General features: G+C 45.9%; 1 protein-coding gene across 2 annotated transcripts in view; it reads left to right on the forward strand.

The window, feature by feature from the left end:
- Xylt1 (xylosyltransferase 1) overlaps positions 1-23,702 on the forward strand; it is a 286,510-nt gene extending 262,808 nt beyond the window's left edge. Inside the window, 4 exon segments of one of the 2 annotated variants that reach the window (NM_022295.3) lie at positions 6,499-6,694; positions 11,492-11,825; positions 17,218-20,579; positions 20,606-20,693. In NM_022295.3, coding sequence (NP_071631.1) covers positions 6,499-6,694; positions 11,492-11,825; positions 17,218-17,540 — 853 coding nt within the window. In that variant the 3' untranslated portion in view covers positions 17,541-20,579; positions 20,606-20,693. 2 annotated transcript variants of the gene reach the window in all.
- The last annotated feature ends 2,245 nt before the right edge of the window (positions 23,703-25,947 follow it).

Below are 25,947 nucleotides of genomic sequence, written 5' to 3' on the forward strand. Positions count from 1 at the left end.
GCCTGTCTTCCTTGGCTTTTCTTTTTTGCAAACAGTATTGTACTGTCACCCAGACTGACCCTAAGCTCATGGTGATCCTCCAGCCTCAGCTTCCGCATGCTAAGATCACAGATGTGCACCATTCTATCTAACCTTGGGCAAAGTCAGATCCTCGGACCCTCAGTTTCTTCACATAGAAGATGAAAAGAAAGTGCTCACAGCCACTTCTCCAGTGTAGTATCATCCTCGTTTGAGTGTTCAGTAGCTTGCACATGATTCTGGTACCCTAGTGACCCTCATTGAGCTATCCCAACGGTTAGTGATGAGTGTTGTGGTTGAGATAGTAACTGGTTAGCTGCCCCTCTCATTGCTGTTTCATTGTGACTCTTTATTTACTGTCCCATCACTGCATGGTCTAGCTTTTCAAATCATTAGGGCCTTCGAGTCCCACCCTGTCAGAAGCTGCCGTGCGTTATGGAGTATGCATGTGGACACATTTATGTAACTGTGGAGTTACATGACCACAGAACAATGTCAGGCGACCTTCTCCACCGCTTGCCACCTCACTGTCTTTCCTATTCCTTTTAAAGTGCATGTATGTGTATGCACATATGTTTTTGTTGGGTATGGAGGTATGTGTATGAGAGTATGGATAGCCATGGAGGCCAGAAGAAGGCATCAGGTGTCCTGGAGCTGGAGTTACAAGCAATTCTGAGCTACCCATTCTGGCTACTGGGAACTGAACTAGCACCATCTACAAGAGCATCTTGTTCGCCCTTACACTGCCCAACCTCCTTTGCGGCCCACTATACATGTGTGTGTGCGTGTGTGCGTGCATGTGTGTGATTTAGATAGAGTCTCTCCCTAAACTTGACACTCACTAATTCAGCAAGACTGGTCAGCAAACGCAGGGCTCCTCCTCTCTCTACCTCCCCAGTGCTGACAATACAGACACATGCCTCAGTTCTTGCTTTTTATGTGGGTACTGGGGACCCAAGCTCAGATTTTCACACTTACATTGCAAGCACTTTTACCAAACGAGCTATTCTCTCTGGGGTCAGAGAGTCCTAACACCCCCACCTCTCTCCCAAACCTAAGGGACATCATCAACAGGCCCATCACATATGGCTGTACCACCTAGTATCAATGTCAGTGAGTGTCTTACCCCCTATCTAGTCTGTGGGAAGAATATTGATCTTGGAACCACTGATGATCTACCCGGTGTACAGTGCCATGCCCCAAAGCTTGGGTAGCAACTGTCCTTCTAGCTTCCTCATGAGCCTCCTAGAACCTAGAAGATAAATGATCTTAGAGGAAATTCCAAAAGACACTCCCGATTTATTTAGGGTTGTTGAAACTTTCTCCTGGTACTTGCTTTGGAATGAAGCAAACCATCTAGTTGCCTCAGGCCCAGAATCCTTCGACTTTTCTCCCTCATTTTTTATTGTGATGGAGCTATTGTGCCTTGCCGTGGGCAGACCCATGTATTTATGAATCGGAGGCTGAGAATAAATCAGGACAAAGGACCCTTATCCCAAAAAGGCAAAGGAGAATGAATTGCTACCCGTGGGGCATCTAGGGAAATAGCAAGTGCCTTTCATCTGAGCTGGGCAGTTCATGCACTCTGTGTAGTTGCAGGCTGTGGTGCAACCTTTCATGAAACAGTGCTTATTGATTCAGTTTCTCATTATAAAGTAATGCATGCGCTTTTGCAGAAATGTTTGATATAGCAGATTCAAATATAGGAGAACAAGAAAATAGAAGCCACTTCCGATCTACCATTGCAGGGATTGAGATGCCAATACATTACTACCAAACCTTAACTCAGACCCCAGCAAGTAACACCGCTCGTAAGTTAGCGTGAATCCCACAGGGGGGCTTTGTCAACACCAACCCAGGCCACCTGAGCTTCATACACCTGCAAGTCAGGTCAAGCCCTGTATGAGGCGCTGTGCATACCAGCCTTGAGCTACCTGGTTCAACTCCTGCCCAATGTGGTGAAGATGTCAACTTGAGGCTAACTACCAAATCCCCTGCTTTTGCAAAGCAATTAGAACCCCAAAACCGTATGTCACTCTATTTTTCTGAAGCTCACCTTATTTAAATAAGGGATGGGAGAAACAAACCTTGGGCCAGACAAATGTTCCCACTGAATTCTATAAATTGTTGTACAGCCTTTAGTGAAGTTGCTGTTGTCATTACTTAGAGATGGGATAATGTGGCCATAAGGTGCAGAGGGCTTTGGGTTACACCTTGGGTTACATGGTCCTCAGATGTACTTAAAAAGCACAAAGCTAGAGGGGATCCCAGGTTATCACTCATCAGCAATCAATGCTTGAGTACCTACTGTGTACCAGGCTCTCTGTTAGACATGGAACAGTCACCTCTGACCCAGACAGACCTGACCCCAAGGTCCTTACCTTCACATTCTAGTGTGAAGACACACAGTTCCTAAGTGTATGCATGTGCATGTTTGCATGCAGAGAGAGAGAGACAGAGACACAGAGAGATTAACAATAAGAACAGATGCTGACTTGTGAGATGGTTCTCATTAAGTGTAAAGGCAAGCCATAGCTCACCATATACTCACAAGAGGAGAAGAGCATTCCCAGTGGAAAGAATATCCTGTGCAAAGGCCCTGGGGCACATCTGAACTCAGCACATCCAGGAGCCTAAAAAAAGGTACCAGTGGCCAGAAAGTGGTAGGCCTGGGCTTAGGGGAACAAAACAAGCCAAGAAGGACAGCTTTGCAATCCAGGTAAAAGGTATGAGTTTAAGCAGCAAGTATTAAGTGTTTGTGGCTCATAAGGAGGCAGCCAGTGAGTACACTGAAGATATTTCTGTAGAGCCTCCATGCACTTGAGCAGAGCAGAAGGTGGAATCAGACGACAGAAGCTGTGGTGGAGATGGATCAGTGGGGAAATCTCTCGTCTCACAAACATGAAGGCTGAGTTGGATCTCCAGCTTGCACTGTAACACCTGCTTACAATCTCAGCAATGGTGAGAGGGAGTAGGAGAGATGGATCCTGGAGGCTCACAGGCCAGCTAGCCTAGCCTAACTGACAACGTTCCAGGCCAAAAAGAGACCTCATCTCAAATAAAAGGCAGAAGGTGCCTGTCATAGTTAAGGTTTTTATTGCTAAGAAGAGACACCATCATCAAGGCAACTCATAAAGAAAGTATTTAATTGGGGCTGGTTTACAGGTTCAGAGGTTCAGTCCGTTGTCATCATGGTAGGAAGCATGGCAGCTTGCAGGCAGACTTGGTGCTGGAGGAGGCAAGAGTCCTCCATCTTGATCCTTAGGCAGCAGAAGGGAACTGTGTTACACTGACCAGATGTGAGCATGTATGAGACCTCAAAGTCCTACCTCCACAGTGACACACTTCCTCTTACAAGGCCACACCTCCTCCAATAAGGCCATACCACCTAATAGGGCCACTTTCATGGGTCAAGCATATTCAAACCACCACAGTGCCCAAGGCTGACCTCCACAGGCACACTATGCACACACTCACCAACACCCCCACATATACACGCTCATCCAAAAACACACACAGAGAGATACACACAAGCACACACCCAGAAGAAAGTAAGGAAAAGTAAGTAATAAAGCAACAGATTGCTCCAATACTCAACCTTTGATAGCTCGTGTTCTTGACATGCAGCAACACTGAGTATGATTTACATACTTTCTCCTATTCCTCTCGGGCAGCGAGCTCTCCTCTGTCTATAGACACACCCACCTCGCAAAACAAACACCACCAGTTCATTACCTGTGCACTGCTATAATGATACTACGTAACAAATAGACCAGGGTTGGGGCTTTGTAATCTTTCCTTAGTGCCCGTATGTGAATCAGGTGGGCCATCTTCCTTCCTAGTCAGGATCAGTTTCTTCTGTGTCTGTAGCCAGCTGCAGGTCAGAACCCTGGAACTACAGTTCTTTACCTGGGAACTGTTGGCTGAACCACAATGGTGTGGGCTAGGACAACTTTGATGACTCGAATCTGTCACCCATGACTCATCCTCCCACAGGCTAGCCCAAGCATGCTCTCCACTTGCTATTGGCCAGGAGGTGGGAAATAGACTTTCTCACCAGTGCAAAGAGATATTGAAAACATGGGGCTTTGGGGACACCCATGCAGGTAAACACAGACTTCCACAGCTATATCAAGAAGGCCAAGTATCACAAATGACCATTTTCATTTAAATGAACTAGAATTAAGCCAAGCACGGTGGCACACACCTGTAATCCTAGCATATAGAAGTAGAGCCAAAAAAAAAAAAAAAATCAGGATTCCAAGGCTACAGTCAACGATGTATTAAGTAAGATGCCCTCCTGGGATGCATGAGGCTCTGTCTGAAAAAAGGAGGACAAGGAGGAGGGGGAGGAGGAGGAGGGGGAAGAGGAAGAGGGGGAGGAGAAGGAGGGAGAGGGGGAAGAAAGAGGAGGGGGAGGAGCAGCAGCAGCTGAGAAGGTGGTTTAGTGGATAAAATGCTTGCTACTCAAGCACGGAGACCAGAGTTCAAATCCTTTGCATCCTCATAAAAGCCAAGTGAGGCAGCATGTACCATTAGTCACAGCACTGGGAGGCAGACAGAAGGATCCCCAGGCTTCACTGGCTAGCCAGTCTACCTAATTGGCAAGCTCTGGGTTAAGTGACAGACACTGTCTCCAAAAGTAAGTTGGGAAGTTATAGAGAAAGACACCTTCCATCACCTTTGGCCTACACACACACACACACACACACACACACACACAACACACACACAACACACACACACACACACACACACACACACACACACAAATTAAGTTTAAAAATAACAAATGAACTAGCATTAAAAATTATGCCCACATTTCAAGGGCCCAGCAGTTGCTGGTGGCTCCCATGTTGGGCAGCACAGATACCCAATCCCTCCGAACCTGAGAAAGCACTGCCGGACAGCCAAGTAACTGCAACAGCAAGTGTCCTAGGCTTCACACCCACCATGATCACACCAAGAGTGTGCCAGCATGGGCTGTGAAGACCCAGCAATCTGAAGACGATGCAGGCTCTTTCTGGAGAGCCCCAGAGGCATCCCCGTAACAAGGCAGTGATTTCCGAGAGGCTCGTCAACACGGGAAGGAGGCCTCCCCAGCCATTCTAATTGGACATAAAGACTTAAAACTCCAGATCGGAAGCAGAGGGAAGCCTGCATTTAGCAGAGAGGGGACAGTGATTTGTGGAACGCTGCTATTAGGGAGCCACCGCAGCCTCTTAGCACTGTGCAATTTACACACTGCAGAAGCAGCAGCTTTTTATTCTGCAAGTGGGGAGTTGCTGGTCTCCATGGCTCTCTCTTCCCTTCTGCTTTCTGCTCCCCACATTCTCCTCTTCTGGAAAGTTTTCCAGCCCATCCTAGCCAGCCGACCTGTGTGAACCAGAGGCCTACGACTTAAAACAAGCTTCATATAGGAGGCTGAGTATTTCCAAGTGTGTGTTGGCAGTCATTTTTAGAAAAAGAAAAACAGTGTGGGTTCATCGACACCCACTTGAGGAAGAGAACAGCAAGAAGATAAATCAGTTTTCCTGACAAACTTAGGTCCTGGGTTTGAAGAGTTTTACGGGTGTGAGGGGTGTGAATGAACACAAATTCCAAAAGAATAACAGATCTGTTACAATATTATTACCCATCAATAGATCACTGGTTTTATAAAATAAAATGCTCTTCAGAGACATGTGAGAATGTGTAGGAAGTCCAATGGAGTAAAAGCCTAGCATCTAGATTACAATTCCAGCTACGTCATATTCGTGGGACTGGGAAGATGATTCTATCAGTAAAGTACCTGCCATATGAGTCTGAGAGCAGGAGTTCAGTTCCCCCAGAACCCACATTTTAAAAGCTAGGCATGGTGGCAGGTGCTTTGTTGTCCCAGCATCAGGGAGGTAGAGAGAGTCAGAAGTGTCCCCGGGTTTACTGGCCAGCTAGTTTAGCCCACTTGACAAACTACAGATCAGTGACAGAACCTGCCTCTAAAAGCAAGGCGGATGTCACCTAAGGACTGACATCTATGGTGATAGGTAGCCTCCACATACATGCACATACACCTGCACACATACACAGTGTTAGCCAGCCCACTAGGTAACATGTATGCAAACTCATGCACGGAAAATGAGGCCACAGGAAAAGGCACCAGCAGAAGTGTTCAGACATCATTTCCCTCTCTGATACGCAGCACCAGAGGACTCAGTAGATATCTGTGGAAGAGTTGTTGTGCATGGGAAGAGGCATCAAGAGCAGGGCTTTATTTTCTTTATTGTACTTTCCTATCGTCAGCATGTTTTACATTTATCACTCTTGTTTAAAATGTAACACTTTGCAGCCATAAAGACCCCAGGTTCATGGATAGCAGTTTTCAGACTGGTGCAGATTATAGTAGGCTAAACAGGGGCTATTCTAGGAACTAGACCACCGTAGAGTATGGGAACCTCATGGTGACACTACACACCTCACAGCCTGGTCCCCTGTTCTCAGGTACTATCCAATGGGCCACCCAGCGTCTGTCCACCTCTACTTCCTGGCTGACCGATTCCAGGGCTTTCTGATCAAGCACCATGTGACCAACCTTGCTGTGAGCAAACTGGAGACACTGGAGACATGGATGATGCCAAAGAAAGTCTTCAAGGTCGCAAGTCCCCCCAGTGACTTTGGGAGGCTTCAGTTTTCTGAGGTAAGAGGTCAAATAGCGTCAGTCTTGATTGTCTCTTGCAGCTAGCTCTGTTGCCAGGCTCCCTGCCTCACCTGATACTTAGGGCTGGAAATGGAGGAGAAGGGGATACGCAGAACCCTAAAGATGAATGCATTCTGTCCCTGGAAGCAGTTTTCCAGCCCTATATACTGGAACCAGAATCATAAACACTGCAAACAGAAATATAGTGAGGTATCAACATCTTTAAACAGAATTAGCTTAGAAGCATGGTTTATTGTTTGGGGGTAAAATTTCTTCTCTTAATTTTGCATTTCGACCACTGATTTCTTCTAAGCCTGTTTTAGTTATGAACCAGAACCAGACAGCTTCCTCATAAAGTCAAGGCATTAGCACCATTTTATGGATTGGGTAAGTGAGGCTTATGGACATGCAATTATTTTCTAAATAACTGCTAAGACCTGCAAAATCATAGAATTGATTCCCCATTTCACTAGACACAAGTTCCATGCCTCATTTTGTGGTGTTATTTCCCCCTTGTTCCTAGCACAGGGGCTAGCTCCTAAACTAGGAGTACATGGGCTGGTGGCCATGTAAATGGATGAATAGAAAGATGGAGGGATGGCTGATGGTTAATTAAATGAACTGTTGAACAAATGGACGGAGGCCTGGGAGTATAGGTGGATGTGTTAATGGACATATGGACTGATGGATGACAGATGGACAGACAGATAAAGGGTGGAAATGTTGACAGTGGAATGGATACCAATGAAGATGAATGGATGGAGATACAGATGCATAGATGGACCAATGGATGACAAGTGGACAGACATGAAAATGGGTGTACGTATAGGCAACAGGATGGATGGATGGATGGATGGATGGATGGATGGATATGACAGGTGGAATAAAGGTAGATGTACAGACAGATATACAGAATTATGATTGGATAATGGATGGGTGGATGGATAGATGAGTAAACAGAAGTGTCCAGAGATGGGTGAGTGGGCTAACATATGATATATGGATTCATAGAATGTTGTTTCCTCTACTCACATGAGTTTTTAGAAATGTTTTTGGTTTGGGAGAAAGCTTCCTGGTACTTCCTTGTCACATCATCCCTGCTTACAGGTCCAGAAGGTCCCACATGATCTGATTACTGTTTACCTTTCTAGCCCTGTCCAATACCATTCATTTCTTGCTCACACTTCCTGTATCTTTGTCAAACAAGATGTCCTTATTTTTGACTCGTTTGTCATGTCCCTATACCTAGAGTGCTTTCTCAAATGTTGTTCTATATTTTGCAATCTTTAGTTTTCTTAGTCATTCTGATCTAAACCTAAAGAGGATCCTTTGAGGACACCTTTCGTGGCTGTCCCCCCGTGTCTCAGTAGCAACATTATACACCTGCTACTTCCTTAAATTGTCCCTTTTAGAATTTACCTTATTATTTTATCTTGATGATTTATGAACATGTCTTGCTTATACACCAGAAAACTGGACCTCTGTCTATCACTCACTGCTGAATCCTCTGTGCCCTATCATTAGTAAAGGAGTCACAACATTAGTGAATGCTGTTGAGTAAATGTGACTGCCCCTGGGGCTGGGAAATTCTGGAACAAAGAGGAAGTATGGCTGAGCTTGGGCATCAGGACCCACACAAATGAGTTTGAGTGCCAGGTTAAAGATGAGGAGTGACTTGATATGCAGGAACTTAAGGGTCTAGAGAGAAACTGCACCTGCTCTCACGTCCTTGATGGTCCTTCTCCACTCCCTGTAGGCCTGTCTTTCTGTTCCGCCCCATGACTGAGTAGATTCCCCTGTCAAACAAACATGGGTGAGATTCTTGTAAACTTGTGTTTTTAAAAAAGGTCCCATGGGGATTGACTGGCTCTGAGCTCCTATGGCAGCCAACTCCATAAATTACTGGAGTCAGCAGGGCAATTAGATGTTACTCCAGTTGGATTCTGTTCTAGGGGCCCAAGCAGCCCATTGAAGACATTAATGTCCCATTAAAGAGATGAATGCCTTGTGTCTGGCCTTTCCCTGTTTATCAGCCTGCTGGTAGGTCACTGGGTGCCTCTGGCAGTGACAAGAGATGTTGGCCACAGTATGGCTCCTTGTTTGTGAGTATTTTCACTACGGGTCCTATAGTCCCTGTGAGAGGACAACCAAGACCTCCATCAGCAAAGCAGATACAGGAAGCAGAGGACCTAACCTTGTAGGTAGAACTTTTCTAGACATACTTAGTTAATTAAAAAGGTATAGAGAAGGAGGAAAGACCTACAGGCCTACTTGCAAACTATTAGGGATACGCTTGATATTAGCATGGTCTCATAATTTTACACAGTAACACATGGTCAATTTTAGATTTCTGTAGCATGATGGCCCATGCCATTGATTGGAGAAAAAGATACTCACCAAGGACCTACAATATGGTAGATTCACAACAGACAGCAGTGATCCAGACAAGGTGTCTCTTGCAATGGGACTAAATTGTGCTGGGACAGGCAGACAAGTAGTGAGTGAAGAAGAAAAAGTAGTTCAGCTAATAACATATTGCAGAGCAAAAGGAAAATCATTCCTGGGCTTGCTCAGGTGTAGGAGGCTGGTGATCAGATGACCTCTTCTTCTTCTGGAAGATTCCTTAAAAGAGCTCAGGTTTGAACTGACACTTGGGAAGATCTAGAACATTCTGAGTGGAAGACAGAATATTGACAGATGCCCTGAGAGTCTGGGAAGGAGCTTGGCATGCTGAAGAAGAAGCAAGGCCATTGTGACTGGACATGGTGAATGAGATGTTAACCAGAGCCAGTGTGAAGGTCACAGTGAATGAGCTGGAGACTGGTGGAGGTCATAGTTGATGACAGGGTGAGGGCCTGCGAAGCAGTATTGTAGGCTGGAACTTGAACATTTATTGAAACTTCTGCAATAGCGCATTTTTCAATGAATGGTTGTAGGCTCCCACACTAAGGCCAAGTGGAAGATAACAGATATAACAGATCTATCAGAAAGGGGACTCTATGTGAGAGTGATCTCTCCTCATGCTTTAGGCAGAGGGCAGGGAACACTCTTCATGCTCCTCAGTTTAAGAGAAGACCCTATTTTTTTGCAAGATGATTTACACTCCAGTTCAAGTGACTCTGTTTGAGAATACAATTTCAAGGTAACTGTCTACCTCCATTCCTTTAGAGAACACAAGAACTATGCTCTAGAGAGTTCCCTGATCCATTATGAATTAATTCTGTATGGCCTCAGCATGACTTTGTAACCATTCTTCCTTTTTGTTAGGAATGTTACAAGAGCAGGTGTCTAGAGTATGGGTATACAGAGAAGTCCATCTGCTCAACCCTGATCATTAAATATGTGTTCAACTTCAAGGTAGCTAGCTAGGTAGATGGATGGATGGATGGATGGATGGATGGATGGATGGATGGATGGATGGGATGGATGAATTTTCAGGTTGATGATGCATATAATATATTCATGAGAGATTGTTTCATGAGAAATAGATACTGTGAAATAAATAACTGATAGGTAGTACATATTGACAGGAGATTGCTAGATGGACAGACAAATAGGTTACTGCTATTAATAGAGTTCCTGGACTCCCACAGCAAGTTGCTGACTGAGCATCAGTTTCATCTTCACAGTGAGAATAGTGACAAAGCTCTCCCCTCCGCAGATGAGAATATCCCATGAGCAGAAATAGCAGATGCTTAAACTCATGCCTGGCTCATGTAAGCCTTCAGTGTCGAATGTGAAACTGTGTGCCCCACATGAAGTGTGTGCATGGTAATTCCAAACAAGAACATGGAGAAAGAAACTCAGCTACCATTTGCTGTGCATATTCTGAAGCTTCTCCAGAGTTGTACAGCCACACTATCAAGCCTCTCAGTACCAAGGTTCTGCGTGGCTAATTCACATTTTGTCAAGCAGTTAACTTACTTATTGGGAAAACATGGCCTGAACACCTACTATGTGCTCATCCCTCTCTGGAAACCATGAAAAAGTTGAGATTCACACAGAGTAGGCTCTTCTCACAGGGCCTACATTACAGTGGAGGGAGGGAGTGTATTGAGGTTTCAGAAAGCCCTAAGACCTCTCAGATAAGGGCTGGCTATGCAAAGGCATGAGAAGGTAGGGCATTCCAGGCAGAGAACGTGGTTTAGGACAGGGAGGGTGTGGCTTGATAAGTTAGAATGGCTGAAAAAAGGAGCACATGGAGCAGGATACTGGGTGGTGGTAGAGTGAAGAAAAACCTGAGGACCATAGCGAGGGGTTGACTTAGACCCAGGGACAGTAAGAAGCCCTGAGCAGTGAGGCACAATGTGACCACTCTGGATTCCCAATTGCAGAATAGCTTAAAAGTGGCAAGGTGGACAGAGGAAAGTCAAGGGACTTGTCACCCAGCTATCCAGCTGGTGTGGGAGAAGGGTGGATGGGACACATCCCATCACTGCAGTCCAGAGAAGAATTCTTTGGCGAAGCCAAAGCTGAATCTCCATGCTACCTTGGTACGGATTGCTGAGGTCTGTTTCTCAGCTTCTGATGGGTTGCTCCAAAGCCAGGGCTCCCTCCCTATTCAGAAGGAGCACACCAAATTCAGAGTGCTATTTGTAGAAGTTAGGGCTCAAGAAGACCCCAGGCTCACTGTGCGAGTGGCAGGGTGCTGTCTTCTGTTTACCAGCTGTGTAACATGAGTCCTAGGTGACTTGGAACCCCAGTCTTCTCATCAGCGAAATGGGTATATGCAACCATGCAAGCAAGATCCTAGACTTTCCCAGGACTCTGGCTTCAGAATTTATTCTCTTGTTTCAGGTTGGCACTGACTGGGATGCCAAGGAGAGACTATTCCGGAACTTTGGTGGTCTTTTGGGGCCCATGGATGAGCCGGTGGGAATGCAGAAATGGGGGAAGGGACCCAATGTGACCGTGACTGTTATTTGGGTGGATCCTGTCAATGTCATCGCAGCCACCTATGATATCCTGATCGAGTCCACTGCGGAATTCACACACTACAAACCCCCTTTGAATCTGCCTCTGAGGCCTGGTGTCTGGACAGTGAAGATTCTCCATCACTGGGTACCAGTTGCAGAGACCAAATTCCTTGTCGCACCTCTGACCTTCTCCAACAAGCAGCCCATCAAACCAGGTGAGTGCTCTCAGGACCCCTGAGGAGGAGAGAGACCATTCCATGGAGTCCTGGGACCCCATGCCCAACATGGTACATGAGACTGTCTTGCCAGGAGCAAAGCTTCCCTGTTTGGGTTTTTTTCATACTTGTTTACCCTATAGAGCTGGCTCATTTCCTCCTTGTACACAGAGGCAGTGCCATCTGTGTGGGTGTTTATCAGCTGCTGGCCCACTGGACTGCCACAAGGCTCTGTTCATATTTAAGACAAGCTGGGGACTAATCCTAGACACACACTGAGTTTCAGCATGGCTTCTTGGCTGTTTGGAAAATAATTACTGATGGAATTCTGCTCAAAAAATATGTGATGCCCTAAGTCAAAAAGGACAAGCCTCATACATGTGTAAGCTGTTTTTTTTTTTCTCCAAAATATACTCATAAAAATCCCATAAATAAGAGTTTGGCAAACTATGAGCCCCAGTTGTCTATGGCCATTTCTGGTCTTTTCTTAAAAAAAAATCCTTTAGGGAATATGGCCATGGGCACTCGTGGACACAGTGCCTATGTCTGCTTTAGAGCTTTAATGGCAGGCTCCAACAGTCAGAACAGAGACTGTGTGGCTTAGAAATCAACCATTTATCTCCTGAAGGTGATGAATGCCACTGGTGGCTATAAAGGGGGGGGGGGAGGAGAGAAAGAAATAAGAAAGAAAAATGAGAAAAAAAGAAAAAGAGGAAAAATGAACTTCCCACATATGCATAATTAAAAAAGCAAGAAACCAAAAAACCTCACCCTCATTAGTTATGAGAGGTAATAATGAAAATTACAAGCAGAATGAAGTTCCAGAGTGGGAAATAAATTTGTGCCTGTGACAGTCAGACAGTGCCACGGGGCAGGTCAGAGATGCAAGGACATTTATCCAAGGCTCCTGAGGGCTGAGTATATAGGCTGAGTCTGTGGGATGGATGACCCCCTTCTCCTCATGGTGCACGTGCGTGTGCGCGCACACACACACACACACACACACACACACACACACACACACACGAGGTCCCACATTAAGGAATAGTCCTGGGAAGAGACAGGATTGCTTCAGAATTGTTCATAGTGGAGACAGCAGTAAACTCCAGTCCCATGCAACAGGGAAACATGCTGGTTGGGGAAAACTGATCACAGAATAAGCATGGCTTAGATTACTTCATTTAAGGCTCAAAACCAGGGAAAGTCAACAATATCTTAACTATTCTGGGATTCATGTGTGAGCAGGAAGCTAAGAGAAAGGAGACTGCTGACATACTTCTGACCTTTGCTTCCTGTGAGCACAGAGGTCAGAGAGAGGGAGACTGAGACCCCGATGGCTAGCTTGTTTTTATTCCAGATTTACACTTGGATTTCTATTTTTCCTACACTTGCATTTGTCAATAAATTTTTTTGGCTATACTCTTACCCTTTAGGGGTTGCCACTGTGAATAGCCTGCCTAAACACATCTTTCTATCACTGTTGGCAGTGTTTTAAATCCTAAGCACAAGCATGTGTCTTAAAGCACAGACGTGGTACATTCTGTACCAGTCTTTTGTAGCTTCCTAAGTCAGTGTGTGTGAGTTGCCAGGCACGGAGAGTCCACCGTTTAGGAGTCACAGGCTGTTCCTTACTGGACACAGTACCTTCTGTTGTTTGATGAAGGCTTTGTTGCAGAAAATGCTAAAGGGAAGATTCTGGAACATTAAACTGTATGTTCCCACTCCTAGACAGACTCATAGAGACAGGATTTCTGAGTTTCTCAATACAACTGCCCCTTGGTGCCTATAGAGAATCGGTTCCAGATTCTTTCTTGATTGTAAAAACCTGCAGATGTATCAGTCCCTTAAGAGCATGGTATTTGCACGTAACCTATGCTGTTCTCCTGTTCACTGTAAACCACCTCCGAATGGCTCATTATGCCTAATATAATATGAATGCATACACACGGCTGTGGCATGTCGCTTAAGAGATGATGACGAGAAAAGCTACATGGCCTGGACCAGCACACACACACACACACACACACACACACACACACACACACACACACACACACAGTTTTCCCCAGCAACTGCTCTGAGATACAGAGACTATCTGGACCGTCCGTCTGCATGTTACTCAGCACAAGCCCAGGAGCTAGATGCACATGGCAGTCCTGCTAAGTGGGAAACATTCCCACCCATCAGATAACAAGTGCCATACTGATAACACTGGCCAGGAAGACATAGATGTGGGATGGGTGCCTACAGTCCTGAAAATAGGGTCTTGGCATGAATCCTGGCAGCTTCTGCTAAGTCTTCGTGTTGAACAAGCCGATACCTAGACACCTGGTGTCTTCTTGAAGCTGGGCCTCTGCTCCAGAATTAGCCAAGACACAGCCCACCTACTTAGTGTCTTCAAGTGTTCCTTCATGGGCATCCTTTTCACATCCTTAAAGACCTGAAAGCCAAGTGTAAAGAAGAGGGACCAGAGCCACACATCCCTCCTGCATCAGGCACAGCTGTGGAACAGCACAAAGGGGGCCCAAAATCCACCCACCCATGGAAGGAGCACAGGATCCTGCTCGTGGTCGTGATCTCGCCAACGTTTTCTTCAGTGATTTCCAAGGAGGTGGGAGCTGCTCCCAGCATCCCCAGAAAGACCTTGGGTCAGAAACACCCCAGGGAAGCAGTTCCCCTGTTGGCAGTAATTGTATTTGTTAATGAGACAAGGAACACTGAGGTGGGAGTAATGCAATTTGTGAGATGATTCATCTTGAGTAATTTACTATTGATGCGTCCCTGGTAATCTAAGAAATCTGATGAGGTGGAATTGAGGAAAATTTAATTATGGAGGCAAGCATCCGAGCTGATGCTGTAATGCCATTTCCCACATTAACCTCATTTCTCATAAAGTGGTATGCCTTTTTCCCCCCCTGCATCAACCACAGTATTTTACTCCCAACATTTCAATGTCTGTTAGCTGTTCCTCTTGCTTTGAGTCGCCCCACCGTTTGTCAGCCCAGCCATCTCTCAATTACCTGCTCCTACCTCTGCAGAGTAGAGGCACCAAGAGACTCATAGAGAAATTAGGACATGCAGCAAAGACAGAAGACCCTGTTCTCCTGGCACATAGTGTTGGTGCTACCAACCCTGTCTTCCAGTCTCCTGGCTATGGCCAAAACCTGACTTGTTGGAATTTCATTTGACCAAGAATAAGATCCTCTTCAAACAGGAAGCACCCTGTTTGTCTCTTTCACCCCCAAATGCTTACAGTATTCCTATTCCTCCCTTTAGCCCCAAGGAGACTCAACAGTCCTCTTGTGTGTCCCTTGCTTTGATTGCAAACTATGTGAACTTGTAGGCAGCCTCCTGTAGATCTAACTAGCTGGTGCCAGGTTGAGTGCCCACATTTGTCATATGGGGACAATCAGGTTTCAAATTGCTGGTACCAAGATAGAAGGATAGCAACCATACTTTAGCTGTGAGCTTATTGTTGAATCTGCATGGAGCTGACGGTAGGAAGCATGGCTTTGGAGCCAGCCCACTCAGGATTGAACTGACTGTAGCCTCTGTTTCCTCACCTATAACATGAACAAGATAAAAGCCAACCTTTTAGGTTTGCTTGTTTTTTGTGTGTTTTTTTTCTTTGTTTGTTTGTTCGGTTTGGTTGTTTATGTTTGTTTGTTTGTTTGTTTTGTAGTTAGAGGATCATGAACAAATAAAAACCAACAATAATTGTGCAGAACTTAGTTTTAGTACCATGAGCAGAACATCACAGTCAATGCATTACCCTCAGAGTTACACTGTATAGGGGTAAGGGCTCCCTGATAAGACTCCCTGATAAGAGGGTCCATCAGAGGAAACTGGAGCACAATCAGAAGTCACACACTACATATGTGGGATTTAGGCACTGAAACCAGTCAGCCCAACTTGCTCTCACAGGCAAAAAGGCTGGCATCAAGCAGACAGAGCTGTTAGGAGGGTGGCCCAGCCCACTCTGGCCCATTGCAGGTTCCAAGGACCACTTTGCAGTACTGAGTTTACTGTGCTTTAGACCAGGCTGTCAGGAAGCAGGAACCCACAGCTTCTCCAGAGGTCACAGCAATCACTTGGCAACCCAGAGCTGGGCCAATCCGGAGGCTTTGTGGCCCTGAATTCATTACTTATGTGATTTGGTAATGAGGCTTCACACTTGCTGTTCCCTCTACCTGGAGTTCTCCTCTCTGGCCTCATACACATCAATCAACACTTCATTCCAACGACACCTCCTCAGGAAAGTCTCCTCCTGCCCATCCCAGACCACTCTCCAATCCAGAGCAAACACTTCCCATAAATGATACATAGCTTTTCAGGAAAAAATGCTGTCTTGTCTCCACCTCAGTCGAACATCTACTAGAGTACCAGAGCAGCCATGGAGAATATGTCAGCAAGCAGGCAGAAGCAGGTTCCTATGAAACTTTGTAAAAAACAGAGAGTGGGCTGGCTTTGGCTGAAGACCCATCCTGTGCTATGCTAAGCTCCCTGTTTAACACCTTCATTGCACTTATCCCTGTTTGCAATGACCTCTATTTCCCACTTGTCTCTTTCCTTCCCGTCAATCTCTCTCCACTCCGAGCCTGCTGTCTTTGGACACCACCGCAGCCCCACCTCTCTGGCTCATCCCATCATCTAGAGCAGAAGCTGGTCGCTACGGTTAGCATGTCTGCGTCCAAGAAATAAATCACTGATCGCCTTTTAGATCAGAGAGGTTTAATAGAAAGTAGATGCTGAGAATTAAGTGTTGAGGAACTGGGGAGGTAGCTGAGTCTGTAATGCACTGGTCATCAAGCACAGGGACCTGAGTGTGCATCCTCAGCACCCACATAAAAAGCCAGGTGTGGAGACGAGCACCTGCGACCCCAGTGCTGGGTGCTGAGCATGCAGATCCCCAGAGCTCACCACGAACAGCCTAACTGGACAGACGGGCTGCAGATCTAGTAAGAGACCTGTCTCAAAAATAATAATAACGTATAGGGTATTCAGATGGCTCAGCGGGTAAAGGCGTTTGCCCTAGCACCTACATGATGAGAGGAGACCTTCACACACATGTGCATATGCACAACTACACAGAGAGAGAGAGAGAGAGAGAGAGAGAGAGAGAGAGAGAGAGAGAGAGAGAGAACACATAAATAAGAATATATAAATATTTAAAGGATGTATTGTGGAATCAGTAGATGTCTGGACCACTGAAGACGACCCACACACACGAGTGTGTCAGTAAGTAAATGTGCCATGCTCTGCACACAGGAGACTGTCAAGTGAATTCGATGAGCTGATGCCCAGCATGCATTGCTGCTCTGGTTCACAGTAAGCAGGCACCTGGTTGGTTGATGACTCTTCTAAACACATCTCTGTTCCCTTTGGCTTTCAGAGGAGGCTTTGAAGCTGCACAATGGGCCACCTCGCAGTGCCTACATGGAGCAGAGTTTCCAGAGCCTAAACCCAGTCCTCAGCCTGCACATCAATCCTGCCCAAGTAGAGCAGGCCCGGAAGAACGCAGCCTTCACTGGGACAGCACTAGAAGCCTGGCTGGACTCGCTGGTGGGTGGGACTTGGACTGCCATGGACGTCTGTGCCACAGGCCCCACTGCCTGCCCAGTCATGCAAACCTGCAGCCAAACAGCCTGGAGTTCCTTCAGCCCTGATCCCAAGTCAGAGCTGGGTGCAGTGAAGCCTGATGGTCGGCTCAGGTAGCACTGGCCACATGGGACTGATACAGCCTGAACCCTGGCCTCTGATCTTATATGGGGGAGGGGTTCCTTCTGTTCAAGGACCTCTGTTGCCTGTAGGACAGTGGAAAGAGAGGATTTGGAGGCCAGAGAGAAGTCAGCCTGTATCTGTGAAGCTGGCCTCTGGGATAGGTCGACTCAGCCCCAGGGCCACAATGGTCTCCTTCTACCGGTTGTTGCTCAGTCCTGCAGGCTCCCGTTCTCCCCCTCCGATGGCCTGCACCCCTACAAGTGAGTTTTAAACTTTTATTTTGAGCGGCAGAACTTTGTTTACTGGGCACAGTCAGAGGTGGAAGGGCAAGACCAAGATGAAATCCAGGCTGCTCTGGTTGAAGCCGAGTTTCCTTCTCGAAACTCCGCCAGCCAGGTGGTCCTTTGCCAAGGGCATCTCTAAGGTACCTCTTCTGAACCCAAGGGCTCTGTTTAAGCCAGTTTGACAAGCACTGCCCTGAGCAAGGGTGGGATCGCCATCCCAGCCTTCCATTAATCTCTTCATTTCTGTGGCTGGGAAACCTTGTGCCCATGCTAAAGGTAGCAAGCTGCAGGAAGCCATGCTCCTGGCCTTCCCAGGGAGGCGGAGACATGGGAGAATTCCAAGGTTCCTGTTGCCACTCAGTGAGCTGTTTTCTCTGAAAACCAGAGGTTCAGGAAAGCCTTTTGATGTGAAGCAGCCAAGGTCCCCAGACATGTGACTGCCAACTTGCCATCTGTCCAGATCAGCCTCTTCCAAGGCTGTCACAAATGGTAGCAGGAACAGGGTAAAGCATACAGAGCCTGAGCTTCAATTCTACCTGCCCCTGGGCTAGGAGACAGCTACTGTGGCCTCTTTGGTACTTGAAAGTGGGAGCAGTGCAGAACTGGGGCTCTGAATCTCAAAGGGGATTATGTGGATCGGAGCTTCTGACCTGGATGGCTGCACAGTAACACCCCTTACGTTCTGAGGTCAGATGCCCCAAACCTTTGTGAACTGTGCACTTGGTGCTGTTTGCTGTGACCAAACTGCATGGATCAGACTCCTCCCACGCAGGAACAAACATTTCAGATTGGGTCCTTAATTTCATATCCTTCCTCACCGAGGTTGCCAACAGGCTTAGTCTGGCCACACCACGTAAAAGGAAGGTTGAGTTTCAACAGTGGGAAGGTGGTTCAAAAAATAGTGTTATTCATATTGCTTGAGTTACCAGAAACCCAAGGGTCTTCTTGCCATGTGTATTCGAGGGGCACTAAGGAAGAGTACCCCCTTCCTCCTGGAGTCCCCCAAATGACAGAGTTCTCTCGGAAAAGTTTCACCCATTCTTGTGTCTCTCCCAGCATGGATAAGGTACCGAAGTCCTCCTGGATGATACATCTATTGCACAGCCCCTCCCCCATCTAACATGGCGGGCATAGAGAAGGGACCCTTGATATTTATTATTTATATGTTTTAGTCAATGACTAATTAGTAGGTGCTGTTTTTGCAGCTTGTCAATTATGTTATCTTACTAACTGAAATTGCCTTTATTCACAAAAGGCTCCCTCTCCCCTCCCTTTCCCTGGTCTGCTTGCCTTTTCTCTCATTCTCTTTCTGTCTGTCTCTCAGTGTCCACCTTCTGGTTCTTAGAACGAAGCAGGGGTGTAGGACACCAAGGCCCAGTTTCAACCAGTGCGCCCACTCTCAGGAAGCAGGCCCATTAGAATGGCTGGAATCTCCTTTTCGCTTACACAGGATGCTGGTGTCACCTTTCCCTCTAAATTCAAAAGTGTTGAAATGCCTGAGTTCCCCACTTACCCATGGACCAGGATGTGATGGGCTCATTGGCTTGGGGAGGGAGAAGTGTGCCAAGCATAGAACTATAGATCCACTCAGTTGCCCCCACATCAGGCTTCTTGGTGAGCACAAGCTATCACTAGCAGAGGAAGACAGGCTCCTTCCAAGAGTGATTGATCTTAGGAGGGATGGGTTCAGACCCACCAGGAGAGCTCAGGAGGTAGCTACTGTCTGTGCTGGTGGTGGAGCCTTTGGATGGCTTCCTCTAAAAACCCATAGGATTTACATTGGTTTCACAAACCTGTGGGAGCCATGAGCCTGTTGTCCCATTCTCTCAGTGTCCCTATATTTTGCTTTGGTCAAAGCTTCCCTGGGACCATGGAAACTCTTTGAATTCTCCCTTGACCCCTTTTGCTCTAAACACTTGTGTATTCTGTTGTAGAAGTTCCTTGGAAGCCACAGACTCTGAGACAAGGTCTGTCTAGACCCAGTGACACTCGATGACATATTTCATACTGAAGACACTTGGGAATGGAGAGTCTACTTACTCTGGGGACACTCTGCTCCCTCTTTTCTCACCACAACTAATTTGGGGATATTTGTTTCCTCTGTTTTTGGAGCCAGAAAATAATTTTACTTTTAGTAAAAACAAACAAACGAACAAACAAAAACAAAAATGGAGAATTTAAAACAAGTTCAGCATAATTTAAGAAAAGATGTTTTCCTACGGAAAATGGCATAACTCCTTATCTATTGCTGTTTTCCTGCCTGAAAACCATAGATTTGTTGGAGGCCATGAGGGAAACAGCAGCCTTGGGAGGTGGCTGCCTGGGAGTTTTGAAAGCATGGAGCCATCATCTCCAGGAACCTTAAAGTCTGTAGCCTGCACAAGCAAAAAGCTTGGGCTTAGCTGATGACCGGAAGGGTATTCCTTATGGGGGGAGTATTTTAGATGGCATCTCTCCATGCCATTTGGTAACTACCCCTCCCAAAGCCAACTTCCAGGCTGTGCAGGAAGCTGTAAGTCTCTGAGAAGGAAGGGAACAACTCCCGATGCCCCATTTGTTTTAACAATGCAGTTCTTTTCCTGTTCCCCAAAGGCTTTTCTGGTGGAGATCGGGGACAGGGCGGAGCTCCTGGTTTCATTTCTCATTATTGGTTTAACTTTTAAAACTGAGATTAAGTTAGAGGGTAAAAACATGGCCACACAAATATACACACACAGGCACTCATGCACACACACACACACACACACACATACACACAGAGATACACACACACACACACACACACACACACAGGCATGCACGCACATGAATGCACACTCCTAAGGGGTTTGTTTCTACTTTGGATGTACCCTGGGTGTGTATAGAGCATAACCCCTCTGGTTGTCTAGTTTTCAGGTAGATAAGAGGATGTTGATTGAAACTTTGACCTCTCTCCCAAGACACTCGGTAACTGAGAAGAGCAATCGATGGCCACAAAGTGTAGAGTACGAAGAAGAAACTGTTTACAGCCAAGCTCATGAGGGTTCAGACCAGCAGTTCCTGATAGCACTGAGAATAGGCTGGAAACCAGTGTCCACCTAAATAGCTTGAGCTTACAAAGAAGGCTTGCCGAACAGAGAACTCTACCGCAGGGGCCATAAAAGCATAACCAGGTCCAGGACACAAGCGTAGATGAGTAAAAGCACTGGTGAAAGACAAAAGGGAGTGGTGGGGAGTGTAGTCTTACTGGCATGCACATTACTCCTCTGCTAAGAAAGGCCGCTGTGGCTCAGATCCCAGTTTACCACAGCAAGAAAGAAAGCAAAACTCATTGCAGCAGAGTCTTTCAGCTAATAAGGGAAGTCAAATATCCAGTTCCTGATTGTTTTTGTTTGTTTGTTTGGTTGGTTTGTTTTTGTTTGTTTGTTTTGTTTAATGGCAAATCTAGTTATTCAATATTGGCTACTCTTATTCTAATTTTATTTATTTATTTTTAAAGATGTGGACAGAAAAGTAGTTTCACAGTTGTGCTTAGGCAAAGTCCTCTTTCTAGAAAGGTAGTTTGAAACTAGGGAAAGAGTTTAAGGGTAAAGAGGGGGAATGCCAGAGTTTGGAGTACAAAAAGAACAGCTCACATTGAGCTGTGGAAGACTCTAGGTTTCTGCATAGTAGTTCCCTCCTGAGGAAGCCTGTCTTCTGCAGGAGGGCTGGCTCATCCACTACCCTGGTCTGTGCTGGAGAGGAAAGAATGTGGTCTGTGGTCTGGGCTCCAACCTCAGACACAAAGATGTTCTAATCTGCCCAGGTCTCCACCTTCTGGCATTCCATCAAACCAAGCCAAGGTGGCAATGGTGCCGTCCACAAGATAAGGGTGGGGGGCACTAGGACCCGCTCCAGAGTCTGCATGAGTTGCCATGCTTGCCACTAAGCTGGAAGGCTCTTCTGAAACCACATGGGGCTGTGCTGGCTTACACATAGTCTTCTTTGTTCCTGCCTCAGTTACCTTATTTTGCCCAAGGGTCAACCCCAGGCACTACCTCAATGTCTGCTGAGAAGTTTACCTGGGGATGGGGTGGAATGAAGGTGGTTAACCATGCTGGAGCTGAATGTACAACTATGCAACTCTCTCTCTCTCTCTCTCTCTCTCTCTCTCTCTCTCTCTCTCTCTCTATCTATCTATCTATCTCTATCTCTATTTCTATCTCTATCTCCCTCCTTGCCTAACCCTTCTTCCCTCCCTCTCCCTCAGTCTGACTCCCCCTCTTTCTTCTCCTTTTTCTTACAAGTGTGTGTGTGTGTGTGTGTGTGTGCGCGCGCGCGTGCACGTGTGGGTGTGTGTGTGCATTATTTTTTTAACCTTATGAACAAGGACCCTCTTAAGACTGAGGAGGGCTGTCACCCGCCACCTGTGTCTATCCCCCTTGTTGTCTTTGGTTCTGTTCTTGCCAAGCCCCACACAGGGAGAAAGTGGCCTCTCTCCCCCCCTTACTTGGCTAGGAATATTCTCACAGCTTTGGCCTGCAGATATCACCAGGAAGCAGGCACCCCGTCGCGCCTCCCAGCACCGTCTTCTCCTTTCTGCATTTTTTTTCTCCTACCTCCCACCTTCATTCCCACCCCTCCAAAAAGCCTTAGGTTTCTCCTTTTTGAAATGTGGCCTTAAAATTATTTTTGGAAAGCTGACATCCTCCCCCTCTAATTTTCTCCACCATCATGGGAGAGAGAACATCTTGAAGCCTGGGTGTGTGGCGGCCTCCTGAGCAAAGGGACTGCCAATCTGTAGTCTGCAGATGCACTAGGAATGACTTAAATGTCATCTTTAAGAAAAAAAAGTTCTCATATTTTTTCCTATGGGCAAAATGAAGTCTTGGCTGCTCGTGCAGTTCTGAAGCGTCCTCCATGTTGCTGTGGCAGTGGCTGGAACCACCAGCAGATGTTCACTACAGCTTCCTGGCCTCCCCTTCCCTCAAGACCCAGTGACTTTAGGTACTTCATTTAAGGATGAGTCAGGAATGTTTCTCAGTTTATCGCTTATCTTCCTTGCCGGGAAAGTGACAGCATTAAGTATTCCCAGTGGATGGGTCATTTCCTGAAGGGATGGTCCATTCTGTCCTTCAGACTCCACCTCGAACCCCTTCCATCACTCTAGTGCTGATGGGAGCCAAAGACAACCCCAGGGTTTTCATAGGAAGTTCGCTGGTATTGAGTGTAATTGTCCTTATCCACTGACCTTTACTTTTAAAGGATTCAAAAGAGACTCTTCTGTTGTCTGTAGCATTTGTCCTGATGTTTGTTTTAGAGGCCTGGAGATAAGTCATTACTGCCTCCTTCTTTGTTTTCAAAGACATGTGGTGATATAGTTTTTAAAAATAACTATTTTGTTATAGATCATAATATGCATAAAACTGTACAGAAATATTTTGTAATGTATTGATTTTAAAAAAGAGAATCTGTAAATAAAAGTTTAAAAAATAAGAAAGAGTTCACATGGCACACGCTGAAAGATGTAGATATTTTGCTATTTATTTAAAGGAGTATTTTAAGAAATATTAAACTATCTGAATTGACCAATAATCAAAGTTCTAATCATCTGAATACTTGTCATCCAGGTAGAGTCCAGCTCTCACAGACAACTGTGTTACCGCCCATATCTGCCTCTTTCCTGTCTTTTGATTTAGCAAAAAACAACAACAAAATTGTGCCTTAGCTGTATTTCTGTCTAGGGGAATCTGTTTCTGTCCAACAAAGCAACTTTTTTTTTGCAGAAAACAGTGGATTATTAAATACTGTATTATACCAAAAACACCACAGGTGTACATAGATGCTTTCTGCCATACTGTGTTTTCAGATGCAGAATTTTAAAATAAAAGAAAAATGTCTCTATGAAATCTCATTTTATGGTCACTTTTTTTTTTATCGATTTCCGCACCTTCACACACCCTTTCACTCTCCTCCACGCCCTAGGCCATGGCAATGGGTACTGTATAATTTGCCATCTCAGCTGGAGTACTCTTAAAACTTGACACCAACTGGAAGGATCCTGAGACCATAGAGATGAGCTGGGACATGAGAGCACACCTCCCCTGAAGAGCTGCTGTCGTCTCTCCAGTAGATAATTATAGCACCCTCTGGAAGGGTTTCCTCTAGCTAGGGCAAAAGAATATAATTTTCAATATAATTTTAAACACCTTTTTGCAGAGAATAGGGGTGAGAGGCTGTCCTGTAAAACAGAAGTCTTTAATAGCCACCTAGAATCTAGATCCAGATGGACATAGAGCAAGCCTGGCATCTCGCCCACTTCAGCACACAGCTGCTCTACATTTGCTAGATGGCCTTACCCTTCCCTGTGACCACGTGGCCAACTGTCAATCAATGAGATGCCAGTGAAATGGACTTATGATAGGTCTATCTGGCCCTGTCCCATCTAAACTCCCAGGAGCCCCAGTGGCTCCACTCTTCACTTCTCAGCTCAGATGCTTTGAATTATCATGATGTGCCATCAGCAGCTTGTCCTAGTCTAGTGTTTTTTCAGAGACATCATGGCAATATTTAAAAGGACAGAGCCACAACACAGGAGGAGCCTGGAACCTGGATGGACATGAAATTTCACCTGGCCTAAGTCACCTCTCTTGAAAATGACAGGAAAAGAAACCTGTGGGGGTAGGGCAGGGGGTGCACGTACGTGTTCATATGGGTATATGTTCAGGTGTGCATAGGTCAGAAATTGACATTGGATGTCTTCATCGATTGCTTCCCACAGTTTTTGAGACAGGATCTCTCATGGAACCTAGAGTTCATTGACTCAGTTAGGACAGTTGGTCAGTGAGTTCCACAGATAGATCCATCTTGGCTTCCTGAAACATTTTAATGCTACTACGATGTATTTGCTGTATCAGCTAACTGCCTCAAATCCATAAAGCACCAGAAACTATGATGTTCCCTACAAAAACCAAGTCACAGCTTCTTCATCCTGTAGGCAAAGCTATAGCGAGCCAGAAGGATGAAGAAGCCACAGATAATCATGCCCAGAACCAAGAGCCAGTCCCAGAGACCAGTCCATCCATTTTTATGACGCTCATATGACGTTTCTGAAAGCCGTTGCCAAAGGCTGGGAATGCCTATCTGGATGTGTTGTGAAGATTCCTGATTCAGCCTTTGGAGTCTTTATAGGCAAAGAATAGCATGAGGTCCAAATATTAGCAGCAAGGACAAAACCGGCTGGCAGTTTTCTCATTAGACATGCGGTGGGTAAACAGAGAGAACTGCACTAGCATTGTCCTCCCTGAGCTGGGCTTGGGAAAGAGGGTGGGCAGCTCCACACTGGTGAAGACAAGTGGACCCAGGATGCATTTGCCAAGCGTTTTCCACTTGTTCTTGATGCCAACTTCTTCTTCCTTCATCTGGGGGTAATTTCTCAGAAACAGGCCTAGTAGCAAAGAAAGAACAAAGTTCCAACATCTCTGTAAGAGCAGGGGTCCCAGGGGCCTTGGTTGTTTATTCTGCTGTTTCTAGTATTTAAGCACAGGGGGTCCAGAAAATAGACACCTTGTGACAATTTCATGAATGAACAAGCAAGTGAGCCCATTTCTCTTAATTAATACTACAGACATGAGGTCATTTGTCCAAAATACTATGTTGACATTCATCATTTGATTGATGATACTTGTCAAAGCATGGGTTAATAGAAAGTAAACCTTCATTTTCACCTCTAATAATGAGGTTTCTTGGTACATGGCATTGAGGGCTGCTTGAGTTTCTTTCATACCTCATTTATTTGAGCAGAGGTTCCCTCAAATGCAGGAATGTAGTAAATACCCAATCCCTCCTGGAAGGCAGAGAATACAGGACTTTATTTAAATCTATCACACTAACAGTTGAGAGGACCTCTCTTTCCCTTTTTCTTTCCTTCTCTTTTTGTTCTTTGATGGTGTTGTTTATTCACATGTGGAGTAGTCAGTTTGGGTCCTTTCCACCACTCCTCTCGCCCTCTATATCCCTCTTTCCTCTCCCAACTTGTCTTCTCACTTGATGTCTCTTGTCAGTGGCATGCTGAGTTCATTTCTGGTTGTTTGCATGAGCATAGGTGGACTGCTATTTACTGAAACCATTTCTTAAATTAAAGTGCATGTCTATCAAAG

Source organism: Rattus norvegicus, chromosome 1, assembly GCF_021556685.1.
Source record: "Rattus norvegicus strain SHRSP/BbbUtx chromosome 1, alternate assembly SHRSP_T2T, whole genome shotgun sequence".
NCBI classification, from domain to species: Eukaryota; Metazoa; Chordata; class Mammalia; order Rodentia; family Muridae; genus Rattus; species Rattus norvegicus.